General features: G+C 44.9%; 1 protein-coding gene across 1 annotated transcript in view; it reads right to left on the bottom strand.

The window, feature by feature from the left end:
• Positions 1 to 220: 220 nt before the first annotated feature.
• The window catches only part of LOC126412901 (uncharacterized), a 380720-nt gene continuing 359337 nt past the window's right edge, over positions 221 to 21603 (bottom strand). Inside the window, exon 8 of the mRNA XM_050082790.1 lies at positions 221 to 701. Coding sequence (XP_049938747.1) covers positions 221 to 701 — 481 coding nt within the window. The remainder of the gene's footprint in view (positions 702 to 21603) is intronic.

Genomic DNA, 21603 nt, shown 5'->3' with positions numbered 1-21603 from the left:
GACCTGGGAGGCCAAGCATGACGAAAGTGGCAGCTGAGCACACGATCATCACCAAACGACGCGGGCAAGAGATCTTTCACGCGATTAGCAATACTTTTTTTTGGTTCTAATAAAACCCCGTGTCATTCCAAGCATGTGTGTCAATTTTTGCCTCTCTATGTACATTATTCCGTGGATTATTAAGTTTTCAAATTTATACTGACGTTTTGATCACCGAGTATTATGGCACAGCCTGCCAACAGAGCTCGAATGCGGTGGTAGGGCACGTTAAGCGAGACGGCGGGGCTGACCTGGAGAGGCGGCGGTGCAGCCTGGAGACGGGGGCGCCTCGCAGGGCCGTGGCGGCCAGCACGGTGGCCACCAGGGCGCCGGACAGCGCGGCGGCGCGCGCGCCCTCCGACAGCAGCGCCGGGGGCGGCGCCGACGCGGGGGCGGCGGAGGCGGGCTGCAGGCGCAGCGCGCAGGCGGCGCCGGCCGCGCACAGCAGCGGCAAGCCGGCCCACAGGCCGCGCGCCGCGCCGCCGCCGCAGCAGCACCAGCGGCCGCCCCCGCGCAGGGGCACCGGCAGCCGCGGGGCGCTCGACGAGGACGTGGGGGCGGCGGAGGCGGCGGGGGCGGCGGCGGCCGCGTCCAGCGCGGAACCCGCGGTCCGGCGCGACGCGGGGCGCGCGCTCGCGTACGTTGCCAGCGCCGCCACCACACTGTGGGCCACAGTAGTAAGCTACATACGTGTGGAAAATCTGAGATGGAATAACCACAATTTTATGAAAAGGAAACATTGCTGCTCACCATACACTGGAGAAGACAGTCTCAGACAGACACAACAAAGAGACTACTCACCACGCAAGCTTTCGGCCAGGCCTTCTTCTGATATGACAACACACACACACACACACACACACACACACACACACACACACTGTAACATTACAATAACATCGATGGTCAGTGGCAGACGACATCATAGAGTCTCTTTCAAATAATGCAAAGACGCTATTTTGCCGCTACGGTCGCAGGTTAGAATCCTGCACTCGGGCATGGATGTATGTGATGACCTTAGGTTAGTTAGGTTTAATTAGTTCTAGGTTCTAGGAGACTGATGACCTCAGAAGTTAAGTCGCAAAGTGCTGAGAGCCATTTGAACCATTTTGAGCTATTTTGCACATGTTGATTATTTTCGCAGGAAATCAGTAAGCTTACATAGTGTATCCGTGCGCCATATGTCTTACAAAAATTTTCCGTAGAATTAAAATAGTTATATTTACTCAAGAACAGCGACATTTAGCCATAGAAAATAGATCTAGAATCCCAGAATGTGGGAAAGTTTTATAAATCTTTGTTACTTTGGTCGCACTACTTTGTGTGGTGGAAGCAGCGCAAGTGGTTAGGGGCCGAGTCTCGTGTTGCTTCTGGTCTTTGCCATTGCTGCAGAGTGAGTGTGTGGATGTGACCACTTGAGTGGAATAAAGTAATGTGTTTTAACACACACAGACAATCATGCAAATGCAGCTCACACACATATGGCTGATGTCTCCGGCTGCCGAGGGCAGACTGCGAGCGACTAGGCATGACGGGAGAAGCAGGCTGGGTGGTGGGGGTAAGGAGGAGGCTGGGGTGGAGAGGGTCAGGCAGAGCAGAGTAGACGTGTGGGGCAGGAAAGTGCTGTTTGTGGGAGCAAACAGGGACGAGGTAGAGAGAGAGAGAGTAGGATAGGTAGGTGCAGTCAGCAGGTTAGACAGAGGGCGGGACGGGAGCAGAAAAGGAGAAAAGTAAAAATGTGGATGTGCTTGTGCAACAGAAGGCTGTGAAGTGGCAACAGGGAGGGTATAAGTGGCTGAAGGACAATGACTAGCGAAGGCTGAGGCCGGGAGGGTTATGGGAAAGTGGGATAAATTGCAGCATGTGCACAGTTCAGAAAAAGGATCCAGACGGCACAGACTGTGAAGCAGCCTGCTTCCACCCGGGTTGCTTCTTACATCATGCGCAGCCGCTCACAATCCGGCCTCGTGTCTGTGTATGTGTTGTCTATTTCAGAAGAATGCGCTCTGGCCGAAAGCTTATGTGTCTAGTAGTCTTTTTGTTGTGCCTGTCTGCAACTCAGTTTCTCAGCTGTATGGTGATATTGTGAGTACCAGTCTATCTTTTTCATAATATTGTCATACATACATACATACTCCACAAGCCATCAGTTGTCATTCTCTTTCTCTATCCACTCGCAACTGGAGCGAGGGAAAGACTACTAACTGTATGCTTCTGTATGAGATGTAATTTCTCTCATCTTATCTTTGTGGTCCTAGTGCGAGATACAAGTTGGTGGCAATATGATAGTTGTGCACTGAGTCGCTGATGCCGATTCTCTGAATTTTGTCTATAGCAGAATGGCTATGATGCAAAGACAACACCAGATAAAACTAACAACAAAATACACAAACAGAAACAAATAATCAAGAAACACACACATACGCACACACACACACACACACACACACACACACACACACACACACACACACACAACAAATCATAAGACAGTAAGCCACAAATTATGCATATTGACGTACAACTAAGTCAAACAGAAGGTGGGCAGCTTACTAAAGAGAAAATGAGTCAGTATTGCGTACCACATTAACAATACAATACAGAACAGACTTGGCATACAAACCACCAGCAATGAAAAGTATAGCCAATCGTGTATTACCAGTAAACTTGTAATTGCTGTCAATCTGTATATGTGGGCCATACATGTAGGAATTTTAGAACCAGACATAGAGGACATCTCAGAGCATTTAAAAGGAATAGTTCCCACTCAACATTGCTGATCTAAGAGCTCAGAACCACCACCCAGCAAGACTCTCTCTACCTGCCTCTTTTCTCTTTCTCTCTCTCTCTCTCTCACACACACACACCTAAGCGCGCGCGCTAAACACCCCAAACGTCAATAATAGTTTAAGATCGCGCGCCACTCTTAAAAAAACACGTAGCTATAACAATACGTCAAATGGCGGCAGAAGCTGCCAATCAACGAATTTTCTGATGGACTGCAAGGAAATCTTACGTTTTTGACCAAGTCACAATTCTGTGTTTATATATGACAATAAAAAGAAAGATTTTATAAACAGCCTCGCCATTTTTCTCAACAGTGATTCGTGAACAGAACTTGGTCTTTCCTGCAGGGATTTCCATAAGAGTTCAAGTAGCATCTCCATAATATGCGCGTGTTGATCGTATCTACTGGTGACAAACCAGCAGCACGACTATGAATCGCTTCCACATCTTCCTTTAGTCCGGCAGTGGAGCAGTACTCGAGAATGGGTCGCACTAGTGCTCTATACGCAGTCTCAGTTATAGACAAGCTACACTTCACTAGAATTCTCTGAATAAACCGAAGTTGACCATTCCCCATCGCTTACGATCTCGTTCCATTTCATATCGCTTTGTAATGTCAAGCCTAGATATTTAATCGACGAGACTGTGCCCTCGGCACACCACTAATACTGTATTTGAATGATACAGGATAATTTTCGTATTAATCTGTATAACTCAACATTTTTCCACATTCAGTGTAAGCCGCCATTCATCGCAGTAGACGGGAATTGTGTCCAAGTCCTCCTGTACCCTCCTCCAGCCATTCAGATACGACACTTTCTTCTCCACTACAGCGTCCTCAGCAAACAGTCGCAGGTTTATATGCTCATCCATCAGTCAGATCGTTTGTGTACGTAGAGAACAGAGCGGTCCTGTCACACTCCAGAGGGGCATTCCTGACGATACCTTGAACGCTCGCCGTTCAGGACAACGTATCCCGGTTCTATTACTTAAAACGTTTTCGAGCCTATTCCGTATGCTCTGTCTGTCATGTGGCATTATGTCAAAAGCTTTACGAAATTCTAGGAGTATGGAATATGCTTGTTATCCTCCATCCATTTTTCTGCGAGGAAAGGTGAACTGAGTTTCACACCAGCGATGTTTTCTAGATTCGTGTTGCGAGTGGATAGAGAAAGAGAATGACAACTGATGGCTTGTGAAATATGTATGTATGTATGACAATATTATGAAAAAGATAGACTGGTATTCACAATATCACCATACAGCTGAGAAACTGAGTTGCAGACAGAGACGGGTCATATACAATATGTACAACAACCAAGAGGGAATAATAAGAGTGGACGATCAAGAACGAAGTGCTCGTATTAAGAAGGGTGTAAGACAAGGCTGTAGCCTTCCGCCCCTACTCTTCAATCTGTACATCGAGGAAGCAATGATGGAAATAAAAGAAAGGTTCAGGAGTGGAATTAAAATACAAGGTGAAAGGATATCAATGATACGATTCGCTGATGACATTGCTATCCTGAGTGAAAGTGAAGAAGAATTAAATGATCTGCTGAACGGAATGAACAGTCTAATGAGTACACACTATGGTGTGAGAGTAAATCGGAGAAAGACGAAGGTAATGAGAAGTAGCAGAAATGAGAACAGCGAGAAACTTAAATCAGGATTGATGGTCACGAAGTCAATGAAGTTAAGGAATTCTGCTACCTAGGCAGTAAAATACCCAATGACGGACGGAGCAAGGAGGACATCAAAAGCAGACTCGCTATGGCAAAAAAGGCATTTCTGGCCAAGAGAAGTCTACTAATATCAAATACCGGCCTTAATTTGAGGAAGAAATTTCTGGAGTACAGCACTGTATGGTAGTGAAACATGGACTGTGGGAAAACCGGAACAGAAGAGAATCGAAGCATTTGAGATGTGGTGCTACAGACGAATGTTGAAAATTAGGTGGACTGATAAGGTAAGGAATGAGGAGGTTCTACGCAGAATCGGAGAGGAAAGGAATATGTGGAAAACACTGATAAGGAGAAGGGACAGGATGATAGGACATCTGCTAAGACATGAGGGAATGACTTCCATGGTACTAGAGGGAGCTGTAGAGGGCAAAAACTGTAGAGGAAGACAGAGATTGGAATATGTCAAGCAAATAATTGAGGACGTAGGTTGCAAGTGCTACTCTGAGATGAAGAGGTTAGCACAGGAAAGGAATTCGTGGCGGGCCGCATCAAACCAGTCAGTAGACTGATGACAAAAAAACACTACTCCTACCGTGCTCAACAACCTGCAGTCGTACTTGTACAACGAAATCTGCCTTACTTTCCTACTGCGTCTTCCTATGCGGTCGATGACATTCGGTCACTGAGCTTCACCAGTTGTGGCGGCGGCGCAGCTCCCTACTAGGGCTAGACAATTTGCGTCAAGCAAACGCCCAAACTACAATTTCCCTTTGAAGACAGCCGCCCAATGCCCACATATTGCGACAAGTACAAAGCCAACTCTCCCCCAACAATACTTGAACGCATCGTGTCCATCTGACTAGTCGAGAGCCCAATCCAGCCCAACTCCCGCCATTCCTTTCCACAGACGAATAAATAATCTGATTCGACACAATATCCCGTATAGCGTCCATGTTTTCCAACATCCTCACATACACCAAGACATTTCTCTAACTGCCCTATCCGTTTTCCACCTCCATGTAACAACCACCAGCTCCCACAACTAGGCACATTTTATCTTCAACCGTCTATCCGTCCTAACTCTATACATTGAATAGCCAAAGAAACTCCTACACCTGCCTGATATCATGTAGGACCCCCACGAGCACGTAGAACTGCCGCAGCACGACGTGGCATGGACTCGACTCATGTATGATGTAGTGCTGGTGGGAATTCACACCGTGAATCTTGCAGGGGTGTTCATAAATTCGTAAGCGTACGAGGGGGTGGAGATCTCTTTTGAACAGTACTTTGCAAGGTATCCCAGATATGCTGAAAAATGTTCATGTCTGGGGTCTGGGGCGTGGGGGGTGTTCGGTGGCCAGCGGAAGTGTTTAAACTCAGAAGAGTGTTCCTGGAGCCACTCTGTAGCAATTCTGGACATGTGGGGTGTCGCATTGCACAATGGACACGAATGGATGCAGGTGGTCAGACAGGGTGCTTACGTACCTGTCATCTGTCAGAGTCGTATGTAGACGTATCAGCGGTCTTACGTCACTCCAACTGCACACGCCCCACGCCATTACAGAGCCTCCATCAGCTTCAACAGCCCCCTGCTGACACGCAGGGTCCATGGATTATGAGGTTGTCTCCTTACCCGGACACGTCCATCCGCTCGACACAATTTGAAAGAGACTCACCCGATCAGGCAACATGTTTCCAGTCAGCAACAGTCCATGTCGTTTTTGACGACCCTAGACGAGGGTAAAGCTTAGTGTCGTGGAGTCATCAATGGTACACGAGTGGGCCTTCGGCTCCGAAAGCCCATATCGATGATATTTCGTTGAATGGTTCGCACGCTGACACTTGTTGATTGGTCCAGCACTGAAATCTGCAGCAATTTGCGGAAGGGTTGCACTTCTGTCACGTTTAACGGTTCTCTTCAGTCGTCATAGGTCCCATTCTTGCAGGATTTTTTTTCCCGACGCAGCGATGTCTGAGATTTGATGTTTTACCGCATTCCTTATATTCACTGTACATTCGTGAAATGGTCCTACGGGAAAATCCCCACTTCAACGCTACCTCGGAGATGCAGTGTCAAATCGCTCGTGCGCCGACTATAACACCACGTTCAGACTCACTTAGCTGTTGATAACCTGCGATTATAGCAGCAGTAACCGATCTAACAACTGCGCCAGACACTTGTCTTATATAGGCGTTGCCTATCCCAGCGCCGTATGCTGCCAGTTTACATATCTCTGTATTTGAATACGAATGCCTATGCCAGTTTCTTTGGGGCTTCGGTGTATATTCATTCCTACATCCCACTTTCTCAGCTCCGATGACGCGGCAACAGAAATCCCCCTGTCGGATTCCTAACCATCTCTAGAATCCATAGAGTCATGCATATCCTTCATTCACCTAATGCATGTAATGAAGATTCCAAACATCACTACTCAGCAACACCTCACCCGCGTAATCATCTTGTGAATGTTGCAGTAATCGCTCATTTTACAGATGTATATATTTTCTATCAAAAGTTTCTGTAGAAGTTAACATGTAACAACAGTTTTGCAGAAGGAAATAAAGAAATAAATCCACTGAAGATAGCACAAAAAGTACTGAAACATGTCTGAGAACAACGCCATAAAGTGGTGTGTTGCATAAGGCAGAATTCCTCTCACAGCGTCTTTCTTGACGCTGCTTTCGGCCACGTTTCACCCAAGATCGTCGAATGGTGGCATCGCTCCTATTCAAATGTCGAGCGAATCGCCGATCACTCCAACCGGCTTCTTTGAGCCCAGCTGCCTCCTTCAATTCCTAACATCTGCTGATGTTCTTCGAGCGCCTGTCTGCGAAGCATATTGCTGTCCAACTCAGTAATCGGAATGAGATTCTCAAAGACTTTGTGCTCTGATATCAGCATGTCCCCCGTTTACTATCCCTGCCAACTGCGCGATGAAATTGCACTGCAGCGTTACACATTCGTCCATCGGTCGCCGAAGTTTACAATTTTGCATTTGCCGTCGATAGCTGTGGGATACCGACCTGACGCTCGCCCGCCGTACGACCCAACAGCCGGAACTGACGGTCGGGGGTGCCTTTGGTTGTCATCCGAGCGCCCAGACGGCACAGCGGTAGGTCCACGATATCCTACGCCCCGTTTTGTTGCCCTTCGTGGTGAGCCATGCAGGGCTGACCTTTCAGCAAGATAGTGCCCGCCCGCACACGGCCAGAGTTTCTGCAAGTTGCCTTCGTGCTTGCCAGATCCTACCTTGGCTAGTAAGGCACAATATCCCTCAGGAGGACATCCAATAACTTTGTCAATTAACGCCAAACAGAATAACTGCTTGCGTAAGCGCCAGAGTGGACCAACGTGTTACTGACTTGCTCAGTTTGTGAAGCTCTTGCTGTCCAATAAATCATCCAGTTTTTCTGCAATTGTTATCATTTGTTTGTCTGTATGTGTACATCACATATACTGATTTCCGTCCCATTTGGATAAATTCTTCATAGTGCATCGTTCTTTCTTTTTTTTTTAGCGTATTTTTGCACGCTGCAGCCAATGGTGTGCTCTGCGTTTTAATCTGCTGCAATAACAGTCACATAGAAATGTCATGTGTGTACTGTTATGTGGCATTCAAACTTACGTTATAATTGTTGTTGTTGTTGTTGTGGTCTTCAGTCCTGAGACTGGTTTGATGCAGTAAAGCTGCATGCCCTCGGGAAAAATTACGGCTGTAGTTTCCCCTTGCTTTCAGCCGTTCGCAGTACCAACACAGCAAGGCCGTTTTGGTTAGTGTTACAAGGCCAGATCAGTCAATCATCCAGACTGTTGCCCCTGCAACTACTGAAAAGGCTGCTGCCCCTCTTCAGGAACCACTAGTTTGTCTGACGTCTCAACAGATACCCCTCCGTTGTGATTACACCTACGGTACGGCCATCTGTATCACTGAGGCACGCAAGCCTCCCCACCAAAGGCAAGGTTATGGTTCATGGGTATTAGTGTTTCAGTAAAAATATTAACTTCAACACACTATATCTAATAAAAACTAAAGCCATTCTAGAACAACAGACGCCATATTTGTACCAGTACATCGAGTTAATCCCAAAAACACTGTCAAACATTCTGACGCAACCAGTTACAGGTGGTCCTACAGTTCAACATGAATTGCAAACCACACTGCACTTCGACAGGTTTCACATCAACAAACATTACAAGAGGTTAAAGAAATGATAAGTGAGAGATAAAAATCATAGGACTGATTGGGGATCGAACCTGAGAATTTAGGATTTGTAAGCTGGCACTTCACCATTAAATAGGCGATAGTTAAAAAACGTGAAAAAATGACAACTCCCTAAGAAATCCTAGCTAGAAAACTGTTACCTCGATCCCATACGCGTGTATACGTATATTAATTATTTGATTGGCTTAGACGTGTTACACATATCACTGTTCCTGCCCCCAGTTTCCCTAAACCCTTTTATCTGCACCTTTAATTGTTCCATCAGGTGCTCTGGAGGTGTGTGTATGTGGCCGCTTGCCACTGCTTGTGTGCTCCCTATTTATTAAGATGGGTGACCACTCAGATTTCTGTGTGCTCCAGATGCATTAATGCACAAGGCACTTAGCAGCCAGGCAGAACAGCTGAATAGCTGCATTCCTGTGCTTTGTGCTCAGTAGCTGTACAACATTTGACCTATGTGCAACGTTTGACCTGTGTACATTTGCTGTTGTGATTTTATTTGTGTTAAAGTTTTCATCTTTGTTTTTTACTGAAAAAATGGCATGGCATTGTGGTTGTATAGAGGAAGAAATCAAGATGATGGTGACAGGTAATTATACTTTGTACTTAACATCACAGGATAAAAGAAACTGAAGCAGAATCAGATGCCTCTGTATAGAGGCCATTTCGATAGTGCTGTGGAGAGACTAGTTGGCAAGCTGATACCCACAACATGTGGCTAGAAAGCATTCTACAGGTTGTCAGCAAACAACTGTCTTGATGGAAACTGAAATAATTAAACCATTTAGTTTGGTCGTGATTACATCTTGAGACTAAACAAAATCCAAAAATGGATACTTTAGTCTGCAGCTGTGTGTGTCCTGTTTTGAAATTTATTATCGGTAGTGCTGCAGCAAAAGGGTGGGTTGTGTGTCGCAGTTGCGTAGCTCAGTAGTTATGAGTATTGCTCGCAGAGAGCAAGGTTCTGGGTTCGAAATGGGGTCCAGCACACTGTTTTAATCTGCTAGTATGTCTTGCAACAAATTACTTACAGCCTGTTGCAATGAGATCCATACCGTAGGATATTACTGTACGAAGACAACGTATCACTGACCAAATTCAGAAACAGAAACTATGGAAATACACAGGGCGGATTGCCACATGCGGAATAGCACACGGCGGCTACTGTTATGATGTCGGTGTCATCTGGTAACATCGGAAGTTTACGTAGTCTCTGCGCTTTCACTCGTGGTGTAGTAGTGAATTTCGTGCTTCTGTGTTCTCTTCACCTTTACGTTTTTGCTTGCTGTGATTTCGTGACGCAGTGCCAAGTTTCTGTGAAGACTTCATACTTTTCTGTTGAGTGTTCTCCAACGAAAGACGTTTTACAGTACCTGTTCGTTAATAAACTGAAAATTGCTTCAACAGAGAAACAGTCAGCTTCATTGAGGGAGACAAATATAACTTTCTCCCTTGTTGTTTGCCAATTAGAAAGAAAAAAATGGAGCAAAGGATAAAGGGGAACGAAGGAGTGTGCTGCCTTCCAAACGCCTTTCACTGTGTGTATACGACCGCATTTCAAAGTCTTTGCGTCAAACTCGTAGGAATGATACGTTGCGCCACGAGAAACAACTTTTGTTCGAGACAAAACTTTCGCTGACGCTTCCGGGCGACGGCAGAAGTCTTTTCGTCAATTCGCCGGCCCTGGGAGAACGAGGCTTCACTGAAGCGGCAGCGTCTACTGACCAGGTGCGCGGGACCTGTACACTACCTATCCCGACAGACTGATAGTGAGTTTCAACAAGAAAACCTTAAGGGGAGCAAAACATTTTAGAAGGGAATCAGGCAGTATGCTTCTGTAGGCCTACCCGCTCTCACGCGGAGCTGGTGACTGGAATACAGGCAACGCTCTTTGCTCAGGCACGCCACAGAGCGCCTGTAGCAGTCGTTCCAACCGTGCGGTGATTATGCCTGTGGGGTAAAATGATATTTTCTCAGGGATAAAAACTAAACTATTCGATTCTGTTTCAGTTACGAAACTAAATTGTTTTCAAAAGATCATTTGAATGATGATCGAAATCATGTAAAGCAAGTAAGGTGCCCATTGAGAATTTAAAGTTCAATATTTAACCGCTTGACTTTCCAAACCAGTAGTATCTCAACTGGTATAGTATTTTACCGCTTGACTTCACATAGCAATAGTCTCTAATTGAGTAACTTTCCCTCAAATCACTGATTCTTCTCATTTCTATATAGACTGTCGAATCTGCTGTTTTGTGGCCTTGAGATAGTGCTGCTATTTGGAGTCAAGCTGCAAAATATTTTACCGGTTGAGATGGTACGGGAAGTCAGATGCTTGGTTGTTGAATTTTAAATTGTCAATCGCCACTTCATTTGCTTACATAATTTCGAACATCATTCAAATGCGCGTCAATAATTTTTTTAATCTATTTGATTTCTTACTTTCAGACAAATGATTTCACAAACATGTGCGTTTTTTCCTATTTTTTTTGTTATTAAATTTTTCATGCCAGTGTTGTTATGCGCAGTATGTATCTCGATTTCTCGTTGGGCAGTCCTCAATTTTTAAACTGTTTGAGTATTTCACGTCCGTGTTACGTTTTTGTAATTTGGTACTAGCAGTACGTATTGCTTATACACTTTCTGTTTAGGACACGTTGGAAATTACGTAATTATCAGTCTCTGCTGCTGTGCTATCGGTATATTCGTTGTAGGTTATTTTGATCATATCGTAATAAATCTACATGTCTATTGTCATACTAGCTCAGTTTCTCCATTCTTCGCTAAAGTTCCTCTGCACCATAAGCAAACAAAACAAACTCATCTGCAAATCGAAGGTAATTAAGACAAGACCAGTTCATCCGGATCTCTTTTCCAGATAGCTTAATGATTTGAAGGCTGCAGAAAATGTTGAGGAGGAGATGAGATTAGTGTTTAACGTCCAGTTGGCAACGATGTCATTAGAGATGGAGCACAAGCTCGGATTAGGGAAGGATGGGAAAGGAAAGAGGCGCGTCCTTTCGAAGGCGTTTGCCTTAGGGTACGAGGGTTGGAACTTTAATAGTGGCAACTATTTATTTACAGCTTGTACAAAATAGATACGTGGTTCAAAGTTTTACTGACCTTTAAAGTAGTCACCAGCATTGTGTACAGCCCTTGCCAGCTATGTGGAAGTCGTAGGATACTCTTAGCAGTGCCAGTTGTGTTGACAGTTCGAGCTGCGCGGCCTATTGCCCGACGAATTTGTAGCAGTTATGAAGCGAATTCCGTGAAGTGTTTCTTCAGTTTAGAAATCGAGTTGAACTCACGAGGGCTTAAGTCAGGGGAGTGCAGTAGGTGGTATAGCACTTAGCAGCCCCATGAGTTCAAATGGTTCTAAGCACTAACATCTGAGGTCATCAGTCCTCTAGACTTAGAACTACTTAAACCTAACTAAGCTAAGGACATCACACACATCCATGCCCGAAGCAAGATTCGATCCTGCGACCGTAGCAGCAGCTCGGTTCCGGACTGAAGCGCCTAGAACCGCTCGGTTACAACGGCCAGCGCCCCATGAGTCAAACAAATCAGTAACATCAGTAACAGCTCGCACTGTACGTGCTCGAGCATTGTGCTGCAAAATGATGGTCAGCTCCTGCAGGTAGTGTCATCACTTCTGTCTCTAAGCTGGTCGTACGTTGTGTTCCAAAAATGAACAGCATAGAGACAGAAGTGATGAATGTCAGTAGAACTTTGAAACACGTATCTATTTCGTACGAGCAGTAAATAAATAGTTGCCACTATTAAAGTTCCACCCCACGTATTTAGGGAAATCACGGAAAACCTAAATCAGGAGGGCCGCCGGACGCGGGTTTGAAGCGTCGTCCTCACGAATACGACTCCAGTGCGCAGAAAATACTTTGGAGAAATGGAGTCATCTTACCTGACTCCTCTAAACTAGCAAATGAGGTAACCTGCCCCCCCCCCCTTGCCCGTTTGTCGTGTAGCAAAGACCACCGCTCCGAGACCGCTGCAGCCATCGCCAGTTTTCTCCTGCACTCCGCCTGCTTCAGGGTTTCGTGCGTTGGCTAAACGCCCATCAGCTTACGGGTGCGTATCGAAAACTCTTCCGGGAAAGTTAGTGCCTTCGAAAGTGCAAGTTAGGACGAGCGCCAGTCTTGCTGGGACCACAAGAAGTCCCCAAAGCGCGGAGAGGGCATTAAACGATTTGGAAGGCAATGGCCAGCAAGAATGTTCCAGGACCTGCCAACATCAGACTGTTGCAAACTAACGCGATACCCTCTTACGGCGTAATATTCTGGTACAATGGAAATAACATACAGGAGTATTTATTCCGCAGAAGCCTGCAATGAGAATATTGTGTGAAGCTGATAATCGGAAACCTTACAGAAATCTCTGTTCGTACCAAAATATGGAAACAATGCAAGAAATGCATTCTCGAGCGTGGCTGTAGGGGCTAGCCAAGCCTGCAGGGGCTGCTGTTGTACGGCAGCCGAGCAGAATGTCCTCAACACGTTGCAAGCGTCAGCCGTGGCCAGGACAGCGTTCTGTGTACGAAGAAATGCCACTGTGGAAATCTGCCTTCCTGCAATGCTCGTTGTGTTCGGTATTTCTATGTTTCTAATGTTTCTACGATCGGTATCAGCGAAGGGAATGTATCCAATCTTCCTGAAGAAGAAAACATAAAAATAAAATATAGAAGTTAAGGAGTGATATAAGAATGAAATACACTGAAGCGCCAAAGAAACTGGTACAGATATGCGTATTCAAATACGGCGTTGCAGTCGGCAACCCCTCGGTAAGACAAGTTTCTGGCGCAGTTGTCAGATCGGTTACTGCTGCTACAATGGCAGATTATCAAGATTTAAGTGAGTTTCAACGTGGTGTTATAGTCGGCGCATAACCCGATGGGACACAGCATCTCCGACGTAGCGATAAAACGCGGGTTTTCCCGTACGACCATTTCAAAAGTATACCGTGAATACCATGAATCCGGTAAAACATCTAATCTCCAACACCGCTGCGGCTGGAAAAAGATCCTGCGAGATGGGGCCAACGGCGACTGAAGAGCATCGTTCAGCGCGACAGAAGTACAAACCTTCCTCCAATTGCTGCAGATTTCAGTGCTGGCCCATCAACAAGTGTCAGCGTGCGAAACATTCAGCGGAACATCACCGATATGGGCTTTCGGAGCCGAAGGCCCAATCGTGTACGCTTGATGACTGCACGACGCAAATCTTTACGCCAACACCGCCGTTAGACTGTTGATGACTGGAAACATGTCGCCTGCTCGGACGACTCTCGTTTCAAATTGTATCGAGAGGATGGGCGTGTACGGGTATGGAGACAACCTCACCAATCCATGGGCGCAGCATATATCAGCAGGGGTCTGTTCAAGCTGGTAGAGGCTCTGTAATAGTACGGGGCGTGTGCAGTTGGAGTGATATAGGACCCCTGATACGTCTAGATACGACTCTGACTGGTGACACGTACGTAAGCATCCTGTCTGATCACCTGCGCCCATTCGTGTCCATTGTGCATTTCGACGGACTTGGGCAAATCCAGCAGGACAATACGACACCGCAAACGTGCAGAATTTCTAAAGAGTGGCTGCAGGAACACTCTCCTGAGTTTAAACGCTTCCGCCGCCCACCAAACTCCCCAGAAATGAACATTATTGAGCACATCTGGGATGCCTTGCAACGTGCTTTTTTTCTCACTCGGGAAAGAAACATCGTTAACATTACTGAAGATTTCAGGCGTTGGCTATAATTTCGTTGCACAGCACGCTGAGCGGATGACTTTTCCGAAAACTGGCGTGTGCAATTGATTACGAATCAAGATACGCTACAGGAATTCCACTGGAAACAATTTCAAATAATTTTTCCATTCATTTACTGTTATCTTTTAATTCAGTCACCAGACGTAGAATTTTTAGATGAATAAAAGTAGTGTTATTTCGACATACATAGAAAAACTTTCGTGTAGTAATTTTCTACGGACATGAAAAACAAAAATTAAAAGAATATTCGGGTTTGGAAAATGGAGCGCAAAAGTGTGAAGCGCATCGGCTGAATTATGAGCTCGCTGAAAGTAACGCATAGTACCTCGAAAACTTCGGTCGTTATTTTGTCAGAAACGGTCGAGTACCTACGAGTAAGCCGAGATACGTGTTTGCATATTTTAACCTCTCTTCCACGAGCGAAGTTTCTCGGAAATCGGGCTATGACACATGCTGTGTTCTCCTCGTCAGTACAAAGTTCGCAGAAGGGAGACCAAATATCCGAAAGCAAAAAGGTATCTAAGTTTTACAGTATCTGCACAAACAAAAAGCTTAAATTGTGCATAAATAAGAAAGTAAATAAATAAACTTTTTATAAAAATTGTTTCTACAATGAAAATGTCGGATCTATTTATAATAAATATAATTCGCTTAGAGAGAAAACAAGATACAAAGGTTACAGTAAAAAAGGCGCTATTTACTGCCTGTAAATATTCCCGATGACATTGTAATTCTGTCAGAGACAGCAAAGGACTTGCAAGAACAATTGAACGGAATGGACAGTCTCTTGAAAGGACGATATAAGATGAACATCAACAAAAGCAAAACGAGGATAATGGAATGTAGTCGAATTAGGTCGGGTGTGGCTGAGGGAATTAGATTAGGAAATGAGACACTTAAAGTAGTGAATGAGTTTTGCTATTTGGGGAGCAAAATAACTGATGATGGTCGAAGTAGAGATGATCTAAAATGTAGAGTGGCAATGGGAAGGAAACCGTTACTGAAGAAGAGAAATTTGTTAACATCGAGTATTGATTTCAGTGTCAGGAAGTCGTTTCTGAAAGTATTTGTATGGAGTGTAGGCATGTATGGAGGTGAAACATGGACGATAAATAGTTTGGACAAGAAGAAAATAGAAGCTTTCGAAATGTGGTGCTACAGAAAAATGCTGAAGATTAGATTGGTAGATCGCATAACTAATGAGGAGATATTGAATAGAATTGGGGAGAAGAGGAGTTTGTGGTACAACTTGACTAGAAGAAGGGATCGGTTGGTAGGACATGTTCTGAGGCATCAAGGGGTCACCAATTTAGTATTCGAGGGCAGCGTAGAGGGTAAAAATCGTAGAGGGAGACCAAGAGATGAATACACCAAGCAGATTCAGAAGGATGTAGGTTGCAGTAGGTACTGGGAGATGTAGAAGCTTGCACAGGATAGAGTAGCATGGAGAGCCGCATCAAACCAGTCTTAGGACTGAAGACCACCACAACAACAACAAATATTGCTCGACGGGTCTGTAGATAATATTTTCTTAAGCAGATAAATGTAGGTGGTTGAAATGTTTGGAGAACACGTTTCTTAAGAGTGTGAAAAATGTATCTTACGACCTTTCTCATGAATACCCACTACGAATTTTGCTTTAGCGTGAATAAACTCTATTATCCGTGCTTGGTCCTACATTCTGTTACTATATTTCTATTTTTTCTTGTAAAGAGCGGTTCCTCAAAACCTCACTTTCGCCAGTCAGGCGCCAAATTGCACAGCTGGCAGCTCTCACAACACAAACAGTTCTGGCGCTGACTTGGAATCGACAGCTTCTGATAGGCGAGATCCGTTTGCCACGAGAAGACGATTGGGACAAGCGACTCAATTTGCGTAAAAGGCGCTACAGCTTCGCTCTCTCTGAACGGAGAAAAGCGCGTCTGTGCTGAGCGTCTGTGGTGAGTGGAGCCGGCCATAAATTGAAGCAGTAAACGGCGTTCCACTTGAGACTGCGTGCACGTGGATCCCTCGCCTCGTCCTGAGTGCTGACCTCGAAGTTGCTCGCGATGGCAACCAACGAGTTATCGATATATCTTCCGTGTGCCGCTTCTCTCGGCTGTCAACGTTCGACCTCGATGCTCGTTGGCCTAAATTCTATGCTGACCAATTTCTGCTCGTTAAAAACTTCACCTCCTTTACTGATCTGTATTTTTTCCCTCGCCAACAATCATTAGTTTTTGTCTTCCGGAGGGTTACGAAGCTGCAATACTGGTCCGTCTGAAGCCTAGTTTCGTCACAGAGCTTTCCTAGAGTGATATCAATTGGATATGGTATGGAAATTACCAATATATCGCTAACACCATACAGAAATTCGTAGTTCCACGTGCAAAGATGGAGAACATAAATTGTAAATAAAATACATCCTCCTTCGGTCAGAAACTCTTAAGCATGCAGCATTTCGAGCCTTCACGGCCCACCTGCAGTTGCTTAACGTTGTTGTTGTTGTTGTGGTCTTCAGTCCTGAGACTGGTTTGATGCAGCTCTCCATGCTACTCTATCCTGCGCAAGCTTCTTCATCTCTCAGTACCTACTGCAACCTACATCCTTCTGAATCTGCTTGGTGTATTCATCTCTTGGTCTCCCTCTACGATTTTTACCCTCCACGCTGCCCTCCAATACTAAATTGGTGATCCCTTGAGGTCTCAGAATATGCCCTACCAGCTGATCCCTTCTTCTAATCAAGTTGTGCCACAAACTTCTCTTCTCCCCAATCCTATTCAACACCTCCTCATTAGTTATGTGATCTACCCATCTAATCTTCAGCATTCTTCTGTAGCACCACATTTCGAAAGCTTCTATTCTCTTCTTGTCTAAACTATTTATCGTCCACGTTTCACTTCCATACATAGCTACACTCCATACAAATACTTTCAGAAACGACTTCGTGACATTTAAATCTATACTCGATGTTTCTCTTCTTCAGAAACGCCTTCCTTGCCATAGCCAGTCTACATTTTATATCCTCTCTACTTCGACCATCATCAGTTTTTTGCGCCCCAAATAGCAAAACTCCTTTACTGCTTTAAGTGTCTCATTTCCTAATCTAATACCCTCAACATCACCCGACTTAATTCGACTACATTCCATCATCCTCGTTTTGCTTTTGTTGATGTTCATCTTATATCCTCCCTTCAAGACATTATCCATTCCGTTCAACTGCTCTTCCAAGTACTTTGCTGTCTCTGACAGAATTACAATGTCATCGGCGAACCTTAAAGTTTTCATTTCTTCTCCATGGATTTTAATACCTACTCCCAATTTTTCTTTTGTTTCCTTCACTGCTTGCTCAGTAAACAGATTGAATAACATCGGGTATAGGCTACAACCCTGTCTCACTCCCTTCCCAACCACTGCTTCCCTTTCATGTCCCTCAACTGTTATAACTGCCATTTCGTTTCTATATAAATTGTAAATAGCCTTTCGCTCCCTATATTTTACCCCTGCCACCTTCAGAATTTGAAAGAGAGTATTCCAGTCAACATTGTCGAAAGACTTCTCTAAGTCTACAAATGCTAGAAACATAGGTTTGCCTTTCCTTAATCTAGCTTCTAAGATAAGTCGTAGGGTCAGTATTGCCTCACGTGTTCCAATTATTCTACGGAATCCAAACTCATCTTCCCCAAGGTCGGCTTCTACTAGTTTTTCCATTCGTCTGTAATGAATTCGCGTTAGTATTTTGTAGCCGTGACTTATTAAACTGGTAGTTCGGTAATTTTCAAATCTGCTTAACGTAATTCGTCGTTATTTGTAGAGAGCACTTTCCCCTTACACAAATATAGATTAATTTAGGGATTAACATAAGTGCGACTAAGAGTTTTGCTCAAATATTGATTATAATCACACCCGCTTTCATCACAGTACTGAACTGTGTTTATTTCATAGGACCGGTCAGGACTGCCGTGTTCAATTAATGACGAAATAATATGTTAAGAAACTTAAGATGACTCTTCAGAATTCGAAATACACTCATTCGGATGGATGGCCAAAGTTTTTCTTTCATATTTTACGAAAGAAAATTGGTGATGGCTGCAATAAAAGCCGCTACGAATAAAATAAAATCATTCATAAAATAATTTGAAGCTTACTTAACCCACGGGAAAATGACCGGCTCCCAAACAAAATTTTCGTCGTCGATCACCACTCTGTTTCTGGACTTTTTCGATTAAACATCGAAATTCATATCTCAGAGCCGGCCGGGGTGGCCGAGCGGTTCTAGGCGGTTCAGTCCGGAACCGCGCGACTGCTACGGTGGTAGGTTCGAATCCTGCCTCGGGCATGGACGTGTGTGATGTCCTTAGGTTACTTAGGTTTAAGTAGTTCTAAGTTGTAGGGAACTGATGACCACAGATGTTAAGTCCCATAGTGCTCAGAGCCATTTGAACCATCATATCTCAGAATCGTTAGTCTAAGACGAGCCTTTGTTGGCATTCTGCTCTAAACTATTTATCGCTCTACAGCTGCAGATCTTGTTTGCGATTATACTAGGGGCGTTGAATAAGTAACGCATCACTTTTTTTCTGAAAGCAAGTTGGTTTTAGTTAGGATTCCAATACACCACATTATTTCCCACTCTTTTGGCTGCAAAACCCTATTTTTCAACATAATCTCTGTAAACATAGGCGTCCGCGGCCGTTGTCACAGTCAATAAAATTCTTCTGGCTTTTAGGCCGCATTGTCAATTGTAAGATTCCGACGTTTCAGCGACTGTTGCAAGGCGCCTTCTTCAGGGTGTATTGCTAACTGCTGAATGAGCACTACTTTGGATACTTATATACCACGGAGGAGTGCTGTCATAGGATGTGAGGGTGAGGAGAAAGGGTATTAGGAGTTCATTTAGTGAGCCATATAGATTCATACGTCAAGGACTCCTCCCATTTTAAAGCACTTTTGAAAGAAAAGCGTGAATCGGATACGGATCTGATGGTCAGTTTTGACGTGAAGTGCCGGCCGGTGTGGCCGTGCGGTTCTAGGCGCTTCAGTCTGGAACCGCGTGACCGCTACGGTCGCAGGTTCGAATGCTGCCTCGGGCATGGATGTGTGTGATGTCCTTAGGTTAGTTAGGTTTAAGTAGTTCTAAGTTCTAGGGGACTGATGACCACAGATGTTAAGTCCCATAGTGCTCAGAGCCATTTGAACCATTTTTTGACGTGAAGTCTTTGTTCACGAATGTACCCGAGAGGGACACCATGAACATCTTAGAGGAACGCATGGCACCTGATATCTGCGAGCTAGTGCGCCACTGTTTGACGACCACCTATTTCAGGTGGAAAGGGGGTTTTTATGAGCAGACTGACGGTGTAGCTATGGGTTCCCCTCTTTCGCCGGCCGCAGCAGACTTTTTATGCAAGAGTTCGAAGAAATCGCACTCCAGTCCGTACCATTACGCCCAGAATGCTGACTACGATATGTCGATGACACCTTTGTTATCTGGCCACACGGAGAAGAAGAGCTTCAGAACTTTCTAGAACATCTCAACCAGCAGCACAGCAAAATTCACTTCACCATGGAGATAGAAAAGAACGGGGGTATTGCCTTTTCTCGACGTGCAAGTTTACCGTAAGACAGAGGGGAAGCTTGGACACAGAGTTTATAGCAAGCCCACCAACATGGACAGGTATACGCACGCATCTTCCCACCACAATCCTACGCAAAAGAATTCGGCCCTGCAAACTTTAACTAAGAGAGCCTACGGTATCAGTGATGAACACAACCTGCAAGCTGAACTACAGAACCTCAGGTCAATTTTTGGAGCTAATACGAGAGCTATCCAAAAAATACATTACGTTTTGGAATTAAAAATAAATAAAATATTGGAAATTTTTTACATTATATACAGATGAAAGCCACACTTGGTTTTAGTCAGGATTCCAAAACACCACATTTTTTCCCACTCTTTTGGCTGCAAAACCCTATTTAAATTAAGGCACTTATCGTAGCGATGGACGAGCTTGGAAATTCCTTCGTCGTAAAATTCGGCGCCTGCGCCTTCAACCACGTGGTTACCTCTTCTTGAAGCTGTGCGTCGTCATCAAAACGCTGCATAGCCAACCACTTCTTCATTGCTGGGAATAAATGGAAGTCGCTCGGTGCCAGGTCGGGACTGTACGGCGGATGAGGAAACAACTCCCACTTAAAAGATTCGAGAACTTCACGAGTGGCATTTGCCGTGTGGGCCCGGGCGTTGTCGTGAATCAGCAAGATCTTTGAGCCGAACTTTCCCCTGCGCTTCTTTTATATTGCTCTACTGAGGTTGTGCAGAGTTTGGCAATACCTTTGAGAGTTTATTGTAGTGCCTCTTTCCAGGAAATCCACAAAAATCACACCTTTTCTGCCCCAAAAGACAGTCGCCATCACCTTCCTTGCCGAGATTGTCTGCACGCATTTCTTGGGTTTTTGGGGGGAATTTGTGTGTCCCCACTGCATTGACTGCAATTTTGTCTCGCAGTTCACATGCTTAACCCATGTTTCGTCACCAGTAACGATGCGATCGAGTAATGAGTCGCCATCTTTCTCGTAAACGTCCAAAAACGTTAACGCTGCAGCCATTCGCTGATTTTTATGAATCTCTGTCAAGATTTTTGGTATCCATCTTGCACAAAACTTGTGGTAACCAAGCTTTTCGGTAATGAATTCGTGCAACAAACTTCGTGAAATTTGTGGAAAACTCATAGAGAGTCCCGTTATTGTGAAATTACGGTTTTCACGGACCGCGGCATCGACTTTTTCGACAAGTTCGGCAGTCACTATGCTGGGTCTTCCACTTCGCTCTTCGTCGTGAACGTTAGTTCGGCCATTTTTAAATTTTATGACCTATTGACGCACTCCACCTTCAGTGATTATGTTGTCCCCATACACTTCACAAAGCTGCTGATAGATTTCTATCGGTGTACAGTTTGTTGCAGTCAGAAACCTTATTGGCGGAATGCCATGACACCAAGATGTCCGCGCTAGCCCCGCCCCTAACGGACACAAACGAAAACGTAATGTACTTTGTGGATAGCCCTCGTAGCTACGACATGAGGATGATACACAAAACCATGGCGCC

This window comes from Schistocerca serialis, chromosome 7, assembly GCF_023864345.2.
Source record: "Schistocerca serialis cubense isolate TAMUIC-IGC-003099 chromosome 7, iqSchSeri2.2, whole genome shotgun sequence".
NCBI classification, from domain to species: Eukaryota; Metazoa; Arthropoda; class Insecta; order Orthoptera; family Acrididae; genus Schistocerca; species Schistocerca serialis.
The sequence above is the reverse complement of the archived record's forward strand: the minus strand, read 5'-3'. Positions and strand labels throughout refer to the sequence as shown.